The 13,672-nt window shown below is 41.6% G+C and overlaps 1 protein-coding gene across 1 annotated transcript; it reads left to right on the top strand.

Annotated features, from left to right (window-relative positions):
• Nucleotides 1-411: 411 nt before the first annotated feature.
• On the top strand, nt 412-13,019 carry HHLA1 (HHLA1 neighbor of OC90; the record flags this gene model as incomplete). Its single annotated transcript, XM_084219579.1, has 14 exons — nt 412-454; nt 1,352-1,411; nt 2,469-2,549; nt 3,014-3,097; nt 3,190-3,273; nt 4,585-4,668; nt 5,208-5,264; nt 5,373-5,459; nt 6,218-6,310; nt 7,332-7,529; nt 8,078-8,149; nt 11,865-12,021; nt 12,670-12,752; nt 12,976-13,019. 14 exons carry the CDS (start codon nt 412-414, stop codon nt 13,017-13,019), a joined length of 1,227 nt encoding a protein of 408 aa, XP_084075705.1.
• Nucleotides 13,020-13,672: the final 653 nt, after the last annotated feature.

Below are 13,672 nucleotides of genomic sequence, written 5' to 3' on the forward strand. Positions count from 1 at the left end.
TTATCTTGTTTTTAACAGAATGGCTTTAGGCACTTGATGTGTCAGGTGCCTTTTAGACACAGCTTATCCTGCCAGAGAAGAGGGTTGTGTTGACAATCTTACCAATCCCCCAGAAAAGCCAGTTAGGTAGGACTCAAAAATCAAGAGACATGTGCAAACAGCATGCACAGGCACAGAGGAAATACTGTGGGATTCTGCTCCTTTGACATTTCCAACCCAATCTTTCTCTGCATCACAGAAACTGAATATTTCTCTTGTGGTCAAATCATTCTGGGACAAGGGCTGGACAAAATTGCTCAATGCTAAAAATTTTAACACCACCAAAAGAGCATTTCTCTCTCCTAGACCAGCCAAACCTGCTGGAAGTCAGCATCCATAATGCAGGGGCTCTGCTGGCATGTGGCAGCGAAGATGAGCCTGGGATTTCTGTGTTTCTTTCTGGTTTTCAGCACAGGTAAGGACAATGGTCTGGTGCTCCCCAGGGAATACCCCAGTGCCTCTTTCCCAGCTGCTCCCACAGCCCCATTCCCACATCTGTGGCAGGCTTGGGTCTTTCACCCTGTGTAGGCAACACTGAAGGGCTGGAGCTCCAGGGCTGGTGTCACTCAGCAGAGCAGACCAGGTGATGCCTGCTCCTGGATCCCCTGCTGAGAATCTGGAATCAAAAAAATTTAAAAGGAAAGAGAGGGAAAGGTTATAGAAGAGCTTCTATCACCTAGATTGTCAATCCAGATTTCACTCTGACTAATTGAGGGTTGTTAATACAGATGATTAACACTACATCACAATTTATAAACCTTGGATTATACACTGCCTACTGGGAATTTCTACTTTGTAAACACACATAAAGGGGAACTTGGGCTGAGAAGCTAAAACTTCATAGGAACATGGCAAATTAGCATTTTCTAGCACTGACTCCTTTGGAGAGCCTTTTGGATTACTCTTAGGAGGCACTCAGCTCTCTTCTGGTGGAATAGGAAACCTAAATCTCAAACACATATCTTCAACTTGTCCTGCAATCGCTCATTTACTGCTGTGCACCTCAGCTGGTCACCAAGTGAGTCCCAGAAACCCACTCCAATCTCCTGAGCCCAGTTTCAGCCCATTCCTCCTGCAACACAGCTCTGGAGGACAGCCCTCAATTGCATGACTGCTGTGATTAACAAACATGCACAGAGAAGGGAAGATTTGTCTGGATTTGGCCTTATTTTACTCTTTACCTTGCAGCAAATTCTCGGTGAAAGCCTAGTGAAGATCTCTATAAATATTTACTATAATATTTTTATTTTGATTATTGAGGGGCAAACTCAACAGGGAAAGCTGTTTCTCAGTCTCTTTCTTCACTTTTCAGCTTCGTGCCTAAGAAAAGAAAATAAGAAAGAGAAGCAATTGGCAGTGCTGGCTACTGCAGGTAACAGGCAGCAGATCAGGAGCCCCAGGGTCAGGGTGGGAGGTGCTGTGCTGGGCGTGGAGGTGGCAGCAGATGGGTCCTGCTCCTGCAGAGCCTGTGAGCCCCAGCCCACCCCTGCTGTAAGGCCACCCCACCCAGTCCAGTCCCTGGGCAGGTTAACAACTGTCCTTCCCAAAATCTACTCTTCTCTTTTTCCTTTCTCTCCTTCCCAGCTCTTCATTCCCTTTTGTTTTAAATTTTCTCTCTTCTATGCTGCGGATAAGTGCTGCTTTCAGCCCTGGGGTGCAGCTTGGCTTCAAACTGGTTATAAATAGTACTGATGTCATTGGAAAATTGCATTTCTCCCCAAATTAAATTTTGTTCTCATCTCAGCTTTCTGTGCTTCTTTTTCTGTCCTGCTCTGTTCTTCCTCTCTCTGTCATGCTCTCACACACCTTCCTCCCTCACACAGACACTGCACTGCTCTGCTTCTGCATGACTTTGTGGGAGGGAAGCAAAAAAAAAATCTTTGAAGACTTGAGAAAAAACAAATAAGCAACAACAACAGAAATAAAACATGTTAAGATAAAAAGAGTGATTTGGCTACAGCAAATTTTTTCTGTTGAAGCAAGCCGTATAGCCATCAATGTAGCTGAAAAAAAAATAAATCTGTATTTTCATGCAGGTTTGGGGAAGGTGGAACATTTCCTAGGCCCTTTCTCTGCCTTTTGTGACCTGCATAGTGAGATCTGCTGCTCTGTTGGCAGCAAACACCCATTGCCCAGCAGGGGAGGGCACCAGCATGGCAGGGCTGGCAGGGTCCTGCAGCTGCTCAAGGACATGGTCAAAGGCACAGCTGGCAGACCTCAATTTTGGCCCACCACTGTTGCTGTATTTTGCTCTTTTCTAGACTCATCTCCGTGGTGGAATTTTACTTTCCCATCAGTATTTTTTTGGTAGGCCCCAAATGTACATAATCTGCTCATTTTGGTTTTCCTGTTCTGGCAGATTTCTAGCACATATGAGCAGTGGATGCACAGCTGTTTCCTTGTGCCTTCATGCACCCCTTTTCTTTCAGAGCTGCCTGCAAAGTCCCTGGACCTGGCTGCTATTAACCTGACAGAGCTGGTGAACGGGATGCTGAGCTCTGCACTCAGAGGTAATGGGACACAGCTGGGCAGGTCACAGCTGCCAGCCCAGCAGAGCAGGAGAAAAGGCACTGCAAGTGTTGGCAGGAGAAGCTGTAAACATGTGCTGCCAGCCTCCAGAGTTGCTTCTAGGAGCAACTTACCTCTGTGCATTTATCATGCAGATGGCTGTCTACCCCTGAGAACTTGGAAATTAGTGTGGGTTTATATATAGACACAATCTAATTACTTGTGGGACACCTTTCAAAAGCACTTTCTAATCCAGTGTACATTTCAATTAAAAGAAAAACAAAATAAAATGGAAGAAGCAATACAAATGATCCTTCCTTCAGTGGAAATGAGAATGGACTGAGTGTGAGGCAGCTGTATCATACTAGCACCTTGGGAATCCTTTAGACACTTAATGAGCAGAGTCAAAACATGCTGTTCTCCCTGTTTGTTCCCAGCACTATAGCAAGGACCTGTGTTTCTGCAGGTACCAAGAAACTCTTCTCTTTGCTGAGCATCACGTCATACAGCTCGTTTGCCTTCCACAAAGTGTCAGTCACCATTTACAACAGTGAGTGTTGGCTTTGCTCATCTCTGGAGCAGTTTCTCTCCCACAGCCTGTGCTGTAACACACTGATTTTTTTTCTCTGTCTCTCCCTCCAGTCTCTAATGCAAAAAATATCGACCCTGTCAAGTTCCCTATGCACCACTGCTACTGTTTGAATAATGTGACAAATGACTTGACAGGTGGGTACACAAAAGAGGTTGGCAATTGCATGTGCTTAAGCTGAATTATTCCTTTGGAGCTGAAGGCTGTAGTCTGAATTCTGCAGACTTCATCCTTATGATTGCCACCACCACACTGAGGCCAACAGCCATAACTCACAACAAGTGGCTGCTCTAAGTCCACCACCTCAGCCTCAGGTGGCTGCAGCCAGCCAGGCAGTCTGGGATGGAGCCACCAGTCAAGTGACTGGTGTGGTTTGACTGGCAAAAGGCCTCCCTTTCCTCCTTGGAATACAAAATGCAGCACAGGAGAGACAACCAGCAATATGTGATACCTCACCTTGGCCACTTTTTCTCTCCTGAGATAACCCAGAAGGGATGAACAAGGGCTTCTCTGCACCAACAGAGAAACTTCCAGTAACCTCAATGAGCCTGAGAAAAGTGAAAAGCAAGCATTAACATCTTCATAGAACTGTTGAATGGACTACAGAATACTGTTGGGCAAACCCCACCTGAAATCCTCATTCACAGCCCTGATTTCACAGAATTTAACATTTCAGGATGCATCTGAGTGTTTGGATTCTTTAGCTGGTTAATGTAGGGCATCAAGAGTAGATCAGCAGCTACAGACCAGACTCCACACCCTCCATGCCACACGTGGTGACCCTGCACAAGCCACAGTGGCTTTCATGGCTTTCTCTTGACCCACACATCTCACAAGCCTTTATGGATAATTACCCAGTTTGCCTTGGAGAATAACAGAGAAACTTTAATCTTTGTGCTACAATTCCAGAATATCTTGGGGGTTGGAGCATTCTCCAAAGCAGTAAAAATTCAGGGCTCAGGTCCATCACATAAGTGAGAACAGTGACCTGTTTCTGCTAGGAAGTACCCCCACAACACCACCAGCCATTTCTTGGGCTGACATCTGTAGCAACAGTATGTCTGAAACAGACCCCACAGGAAAAAACCCAATTGGAAGGTCCTACACAGCAGACAGGCAATTACAGCAGGGAAAGCCTGCAGGCTTTAGATCTCCTTCTATGTTTAAGCAGACTAAGTAGAGCATTACTTTAAAAAGTTCTCTTGAACAGATAAATTCCATTTAACTTTGCTTTTAGACACACAGATGTCATTTTGCATATCACCTTTGAAATATACTTGTGAAAGTATTATTGTGGCTTCTTCAGTCCACTCCAGCAAAATATTTTAACCTTTTTCATGTATGAGCATATATCTAAAATATCATCACATGTAAGAGTGAATTTTTGACTTGGCATACATGATAGGATATATGTTTTCAATAATAAACTTTCTCTATTTGTTGTCTAGATTTTACAGCTCTACTTGTTGATATCATTGGAAACTCCACCAGTTATCTCACAGAAATTTTCAAATCCACTTCTATTCTCTCAGGTTTGCATTTCTTTTGAACATTTATCATTGTCTTATCATTTACTCCTGGCATGAAAACAACCATAAAAATGTGGTTAAAGCCTATTGCTCTTACTCAACAGTATTTTTCCTGCAGCACATGGAAGAAGATCCATATATAATATGAATGTGTGCAAAATAGAGATGTACATGTTTCTATGTTATATTGTTTGAATGTTTTATAATTAATTACTAAAGATTGGTGTGTTTGAGAATTATTATTACATTCTGATATTTTGAGCAATTCTGATTCACAGAGAGCTATTTTAGCTGAAGATTTTTTCCATATAAAAATGCTCGTAATTTAGAATTTTAATTAGATAGAAAGTTTTCCCCTGAAGATACTAACATTTGGTTTTGATGCTGGTTTGAGATTTTTGTCAAAAATTAGATCAGAAGGAACATACTTGGTCAACTGCCATAGCCACATGCCATTTTTGTTTGTGTTTTCAACTGTTTAAGATAATTCCATGTGAGGAAAACTGGTAACAATTATCTCTTTTATGTTTTTTGCTTTTCAGTGCGTCAGAGCAATGACTCTGATTGTATCTACATCTGTGTTATGGCAGGGCAGACAGGTAAAAGTTAAAATCATTCCATCCAAAAATATTGCCCTAGTTTTCCTCAGTGATGATTTATACTGGAAACAAGCCATTCTTGATATTTGTAAGCCTTTCTATTTGCAGGGAAAAATCTGTCTGATTTTTTGGAAATACTAGATAAGTCTCCTGTTATTAACTACACATTTTCCAGTAACACATCATCTGACTTGGGTAAGTACATCCTGGGGAATAAAAGGAAACAGGAGCCAGAGTGAAAATCATGTCCAGATTGCTCTTGCAATGAGTACTCCATCCTCACTTCCACTACTAGAAATATTATTTTAGTTTTTATTATTGTTTACATATTTGCATACTATTATGTATTTAATTATAGCTAGAATAATATTTTATATTGTTGAAAATTTAATGCAATAATTATATCATAAATGTAAGTAAATTTTTCAAATGTTTACATGATTTGTTACAAGGTCTTCTGGTGGTGGGACAAACAAAACCTGCAGGGATGAGAGCTTTTAGAGAATTCAGCATTGGGCTGGGGAGGGTCTCCAGTGCTCTTAAATCTAACTGGGTGCCTTCCATAGCTCTCAGCACAAATGACCTCCTACTTTTACATGAGTAACCTTCAGAGTAGAGGTGAATACATTCAGTCATTGCCCTGTGTGGCTCCTCCACCCAAAACTACTTTGCCAGTTTGAGCTCACCTTTCACTCTTGCCCATGACTATCTTCCATTTTCAAGGACAGATTAATGCAGGCAGAATGAAATCAGTGGCAAGCTGTGTGTGCTGAAAGCTGTGGGATGTTTCTCCTTTTAAAACCAAACAAAAAAAAGATGACACTTGGCCAAAACCCCTTTTAATTAGAAACAACTGCTGCTTCTAGGGTAGCAGAATCTGATTTCTTTCCTTTTTCTCACACAATATGCAGTGGATAGTGAGTGCTCTAACCTTGTCTTCTCATACCTCCAAGACCTAGATTCGATTTTCTCAAGTTTTGTGAAGTTGCAGGAAGACCCAAACAAGACACTGGATTCATCAGCAGAATATGTGTGGACATTTAAATGTGAGCAAATATTGTCAGACCTAAATTTGTGTTCCCCTTGATTAATGTCTTGACAAGTGATCATGTATGTTTGCTGCACAGTTTACTGGGATGTTAACTCCAAATAAAGGGTAGCATAAAATGTCTCTGAATCAGCAAATGATGCCAGAAATACATTGAAGAGCTGGAGGACAGAGAAACTCTTGTGAAAAGCCATTTTTCCAGAAAAAATAAGTTTTCTAAAGAGGCAGGGAAGAAGAGAAAAACTGATTGTCAGTTTCAAACCAAAAAATACGATTATTTAAACCATTTCCTCTTATTTTCTATGGGTTTTTTTTCTGTATTATTCTCTATTTCTTTGTATGACATTCAGTTGTACTTGATCATTTCATAAACTTTAGTACATTTAACTTTGCTACAGGGCTACAAGATAGAAAAGTGCTGCTCTGCCCTATTTTGAAAGCCAAAAAGCAAAGCTTTGCACCTGCTAGCTTGCAGTAGAAATCAATAGAAATTCCGACCTTGACTTCACACCTCCTTGTCACTGTAGCTGCATCTCTCTCCTACAAAATGCCTGCATTTCCTGTAGGCAGTCTTCTGTCCTTTAAAAAATTATAATTTCTTAAACCACATGCCCACCTTTGTTATAGCCACAAGTGTCTCTTCTCAAACTGCAGCATCTGCCCTCCAGTGCCTGCTCACCTTGCAGACAGACAAGACCTTTCTCCCTCTCTACTGTAGTGAAGCAGTTCAGGAAATTAAGCACAAATTATGTCAAGGAAAAACCAATACCCTGCAGGAACATTTCAGTTTCTTTCTTTGTTTATGAAAACTCACACATTAAAATGTTCTCAGTTAAAATTTCAAACATTATTGGAGCTCCCTGTGTTTCCATATTTAAAATGAAATGGAGCAGTGCCTGCTCAAGTGTCAGAGAAGCACTCAAGGGGTAGATGGCATTTTCTGGTGTATTTTAGATATTATTCTCCCCCAGTGTGCTGCTGTTGCTGGTGCCCTTTCTCTGTCTCTCTTGCTCCTCCAGCTACCAGGATCCCTCTTGCCCAGAAAGGAGGGGGAATCCCCACCACGAAGTTCCCGCTGTGGCCAAGGACAGCTGGAGCCAAAGGCTCCTGGTTTCCATCACCCCACGTGGATGCTCCCAGGCCCCAGGGCATGGCCAGACCCCCCCTGAGCCCTGGGGGGAGCTTGGCCCCATCAGCAGCCCTTCAACCCAGCCCCAGTGAGTATGGCCAGGAGCCTGGGACCTGCCCTCCCCACTGCTGTGGGGTTTGGCCAAGTGTCTCTGAGTGGAGGCTGGAGGGCCCTTCAGGGACACCCCCTCTGGGTTACCAGTGAGTTGATTACTTTATTGTAGAAATGCCAAAATCAGCTAGAGGTTCCATCCTGTAGTTTCTTATCTTTAGGGGGAAAAACCTGATCTTCCCACAAACGCCTCTGCCACTTGGATCTTCCCTCACATTTAGCTCCAAATTTGGTGAGCAGACCTGTGAAAAGGCAATATAGGAGAATGAAGAAGATATAGAAATGCTTCTTTTGCCTTCTTTGTGCCTTTTTGAAACCCTGCCCTTCTCCCTAGTCCACAGGCTATTCAAGTTCTAGGCAAGTACAGATTTTGTCCTTCCCATTTCATCCAGTGACATTTTTATATGTCACTGGAAGTACTGGGGGAGGGATTCTGGCTGTTGAGCTGTCTCATACCTAGCAATTCTTCTCAGTAGACAGATAAATAATGAATAAAAGGAAGTATGTGTTTGTCTGTTCCCACAGCTGACACGTCCATGTTTTGGGTGCAGACAGTGTCTCCACAAGAAGCCAGCAAACTAATGCAAACAGAGCCAGGTAAGACTGATCTGGGATAGCAACAAAGTGTGTCAGTTGGCACATTTATGACGTAGGAAGTAATATATAGAAACAGATGACTGATAATGTGTTTATACATCACTGTCTATGTAAATGTTTATTATTGAACTGTGAGTTCGGGGTTGGTTTTTTTTATTCTTTCCTGCTGCTCCTTCAATCAACCTGCCTTTTTGTTTTAAGATGCCAAAACAAGTTCTATTATTTTCCCTCCCCTCAGATTTGCCTTCCACAGTTCTGTCTCTGCCACCTTCCTACCGACCTGCTGTGACCCTGAAACTTTACTCAGCCACCAGTGAGTAAATGCACCTCCTGCACAGAAATAGCAGTGTGTTTGCATGTCATGCCAGATAGAAACATTCCCATGCAGAAAATGGTTAATTAGCTGGTGATAGATTATGTATGTAAACCACCCCAAATGTCCAAGGGGCTGCTTCCCATTTGCTTGTGAATTGTACACAGCTGCAAATTCAAAACATAGATTATATTGTGGTGATAGAATTAACATAGGTACCCTATGTAGCAATTTTAGCATCGATTGGTTATCAGAGAATTCCTTCTTAAAAGTCATTCCAAAAGAAAATGTCGTGCTTTAAATCTCATAAATAAAATGATGAAACCAGCTCATGCCACATGAAACTCCCAGAATTGTTCTGAATGTACAATACTGCAAACTACTTCCTCAGCTAAAAAAGGATCATCATCAACTAGATTTTCATGAAAGCTCAGTTCTCATCTGCTTGTGTTTCTGTAACAGCATGGATGCTGGGCAGTGCAAAGATAACATATCAGCCTGAACTCCAGGGGTCTTCAATATCCTTTAGGCTTGATATTTTAGATAAAACCAGAAGAGTGTAAGGAACTAAAATGCTGGGCAAATGACTTTTGTTTTCATGGTCATCCTTTTAGCTCTCATAACGCTATTGAATTCTGAAATCAGATTTCATCTTCTCTCATCTTACTTCTGTTTAAAGAGCTCCAAATACAAATGGTGTGGTGTGCAACACGATAGACCCTGGAAAACCCAGGATGCTTTGAAAAGGCTGGGAAACCTGGATTTCAGTGAGATGGGTGAATTGGAGTCACCAAATGCCTCTCTGCCGGGAGCCATGGAGGCACAGGCTGCCCGCCTGATTCTAACAATCATACATTTGGGGAAATAAATTCAGCAGTGGGATCCCTAAGTAAGAAAGGGCATCCACATTGTTCTGAGGGATGACTCATGATTCCAATAATTAATTTCTTAAGTCACAGAAGTGGGTGCCAACTAATAAAATGTTAATGTGCATGTTAGAGGATGCAGGGAAGGATATTTTGAGTCTGAATCATTCACAATAACCATAACATTGGTCTTCCCTGGCAGCAAAATTTAATCTCAGTGTCACAGGGATGTGATATTGAATTAATAAAAGAGCTGTCTGTTTATTGCAAAAGTTGGTCACTTCACTGCCCCTGACAATAATGTGGCAATTTGAAACACACAGGAGGAAATCTCTGCACAGGACCTGTGGTCCTTGCCTTTTCTGGTCTCTTGACAAATTCAATTTCTTAAGAAAGAGAATTTTTAGAAAAGAAAGTTCTGAAATAAATTCCTACTTTTACCTCTCTTTATGAACTTATGTACTGAACACAAAAAATACATTTCACAGTAGAAATTTATTACAAAAGAGGTATTAAACATTACTATGAATGGGTGAAAATTTAAATTTCAATGATATGATGTGATATGTGTACTAGGCAATCAAAAAAATTAAATAGAAAATTAATTGAAAAATTATTTCATCATTAAACAAATACAGTATTATGCAAACAGTGTTAAAGTGATTGCCAAAAATGAAAGCCAAATCAATTTCCTTAGCTTTCAGCATTTTTGTTTGACTTCTCTTTCCCACATAGATGACTTCAAATTGAAATTGCCAATGTTCAATTTGCAGCTAGAAAAAACTGAATTTCTGCTGGCAAAATGCATAGCTTGAGTAAAGCATTTAATACCTGGCTAGCAGGATAGGAGGACCCACTTTTGTGGAGGCTGAAATTCATAGGAGGGTGGCCTTCAGCAAGTTTTAATTATTTATCAACTTTATTATTTCTCATAAATTTTAACATTACTTTTCAGGGCCAACTTATATTAAAACCTCATTGTCCCAGGCTCTGATATTTGGTTATTAACATGAAGTGTGTTCACTTAAGCAAGGCATCATTAATTTTTAATTTACTCTATGTAGGAGAAAATCAAGGTGTGTCAAATGCTATGAAGAGGACAAAGCCTAATGGCATTGGGGTGAAGAGAAATGGCTCTGCCTCTTGCCCATCTCTGGCTAATTTCACCTGGTATTTATGCAGTGCCTTTGACACAGCTGGTTTTCAGAGCAGCCCCTGAGTTTGGGAGCTGCCAGTGTCTGTGCCCTACTCCTCACATACTCCTGCTATCTTGGTCAAGCACTGCCAGGAGAGAAATAGTTTCATAGCAATGAAAATAGTTTCTCTTTCAGGTTGGTAGAGCCTTGATTTTCCTCCTGCCCAAGAATGCCATTCTATATTAAATTTCTTGTCAGCACTAGATGACTCAAGCTTATTTCAACAGAACTTCATTAGTCCAAATTTAACCTTCATAACCTCTGCTATCACATAACATAGCATTGCCCAGAGCTATAAAGTGTGTGAGACATGTGAACCTGGAAATGCAATTACACTGTCTAAGGGGATTATACTCAGCAGGTAAGGCAGTTTATCCACACGTGGGCAAAGCCTGCTGCTAGTTACACAAAAATGGAAAAAATTGTTGACAATCACACCCTGGCTACCCTCACTTTTCTTTTTCTTTCTTTCTTTCTTTCTTTCTTTCTTTCTTTCTTTCTTTCTTTCTTTCTTTCTTTCTTTCTTTCTTTCTTTCTTTCTTTCTTTCTTTCTTTCTTTCTTTCTTTCTTTCTTTCTTTTCTTTTCCTTCCTTCCTTCCTTCCTTCCTTCCTTCCTTCCTTCCTTCCTTCCTTCCTTCCTTCCTTCCTTCCTTCCTTCCTTCCTTCCTTCCTTCCTTCCTTCCTTCCTTCCTTCCTTCCTTCCTTCCTTCCTTCCTTCCTTCCTTCCTTCCTTCCTTCCTTCCTTCCTTCCTTCCTTCCTTCCTTCCTTCCTTCCTTCCTTCCTTCCTTCCTTCCTTCCTTCCTTCCTTCCTTCCTTCCTTCCTTCCTTCCTTCCTTCCTTCCTTCCTTCCTTCCTTCCTTCCTTCCTTCCTTCCTTCCTTCCTTCCTTCCTTCCTTCCTTCCTTCCTCCCTTCCTCCCTTCCTCCCTTCCTCCCTTCCTCCCTTCCTCCCTTCCTCCCTTCCTCCCTTCCTCCCTCCCTCCCTCCCTCCCTCCCTCCCTCCCTCCCTCCCTCCCTTCCCCCCTTCCCCCCTTCCCCCCTTCCCCCCTTCCCCCCTTCCCCCCTTCCCTTCCCTTCCCTTCCCTTCCCTTCCCTTCCCTTCCCTTCCCTTCCCTTCCCTTCCCTTCCCTTCCCTTCCCTTCCCTTCCCTTCCCTTCCCTTCCCTTCCCTTCCCTTCCCTTCCCTTCCCTTCCCTTCCACCCTAGAATGGCATTTTCAGGGATATCCCTTATTTGTTGGAGTAGGGAAGCCATTGCTTTGGAGATCATAGTCCAGACAAGGCAGAGGAAGAAATTCAGTGCTCAAGCCTTTGGGTAGCTCAGAGCTGTGTTTTGTCCCCAGGGTGCCCACAGGCGATGCTCAGAGAGCCCCGTGTGACCTCCCCTCCTGTCACCCTCGTAGTGCAGAAGATCAACCCCTGTGTGATGGAGCTCTGTAGGTTCTTTCAGCTGTGCCTCTGTGTTGGTCAGAGAAGATATTCCAGAAAGGAAGCCATGAGGTAAAACCTGGAACTGCTTGAAATACTCCTTCGGGCTTTTTGTTCCCAAACGACAATTTTTAATCACCAATGATTATTTTGGAGGGTCTGTGGCCACTGGCCGAGACCCAAGTGTGTCCCAGTGCACTGATCAGTACCTGATCTGGCTTCAGTATTCCAGCTAAGGGAAAAAAGCCCAGCTGCATCTTTCCAAACATCTAATTGACATCATTTGTTGCAATCATTGAGGTTGGAATATAGCTTTTTTTTCCCATATTTAGTAATAGCAGCATGATATACTGTGCTTATCATAGAATCATAGATTGGTTTGAGTTGGAAGGGATCTAAAGACCATTTATTCCAACTCTGCTGCCATGGACAGGGACACCTTCCACTGGACCAGGTTGCTCCAAGCCCAATCCAACCTGACCTTGAACACTTCCAGGGATGGGGCATCCACAGCTTCTCTGAGCAACCTGTTCAACAGTCTCACCACCCTCACAGAAAAGAATTTCTGCCTAATATGTAATCTGAACCTGCCCTCTTTCAGCCTGAAGCCATTCCTCCTCGTCTTATCACTCCATGCCCTTGTCCAAAGTCCCTTTCCTTATGAAAGATAACAAGTCTCTTATCTTTAATTGCATCTCCTATCTGTAACTCCATCTTCAGATACTGTGTTGAATACTACTCCTGGTTTGTGAAAAATGCAAGTTATGTCTGCGAAAAAGTCAAAAGAGTTGCTTGGTCCCACAGTAAGTACATTTTCACTTTATATCTCTATATCTCTACATACCTTGTTATGAAGATATAACAAAGATTTTTGCATATCCACAGAATATTTGCTGTCTTTCATCAGATAGCTATTTTATCAGATAATGATTTTTAAAGGATTAAACAAATTATTTTACCTTCATGCATGTTTTAATATTTTCTTGCAAAACCTCTTCTAACTAATATTTTCTTGTGTTCTTCCAGCATTAAAGCAAAAATGCCTTAAAAACATCTGTACATCAGTTTAGAGCACTGAGAAATTTTACTGCAAGTTGGAAGACTGGTGGCAGTTTTAGTTTTCTTTTTGATTTCTCAGTGTAAAAATCAGAAAGCAACATGCTATTTGTAAATATTTGTAACCAGACAAGCTATTAACCAGATGTTAACCTAGAAATGTCTCCTTCTCCAAGTCATTGTAAAAATAATGTTTAAAAACAGAGATATTTTATACAAGTGATGTAACTGCAATAAAAACATTGAAAGTCTTTAAAAACTCTTATTTTATAAAGGATATTAACATGGCTGGCTAGTGAATGCAAATAGTTTATATTTATTTTATTGACATTTGAGACATAGTAATCAAAATTAACAAATGCAAAGTAATTTAAAAGCAACCTGAAATATTGAAGACAAGCAGTTAAACATGGTGTTGAACACATGCAGATTATCTGCAAAATCAAAAACTTCCATTACTTTAGTAATTCCTGTTATGCAGTGTCAACCCAGGAAGTGACAGAATCTTTTGTACTTTGAGATGGATTTGTGTGAGCTCACCAGGATTCATAGAAACACGGAATTATAGAATGGTTTGGGTTGGAAGGGACCTTAAAGATTATCTACTTCCAACCTTACCAGATCAGGTTGCTCAGGGCCCCTTTCAACCCAGCTTTCATTTCCATCA

This window comes from Fringilla coelebs, assembly GCF_963513975.1.
Source record: "Fringilla coelebs genome assembly, chromosome: 1".
Classification (NCBI taxonomy): domain Eukaryota; kingdom Metazoa; phylum Chordata; class Aves; order Passeriformes; family Fringillidae; genus Fringilla; species Fringilla coelebs.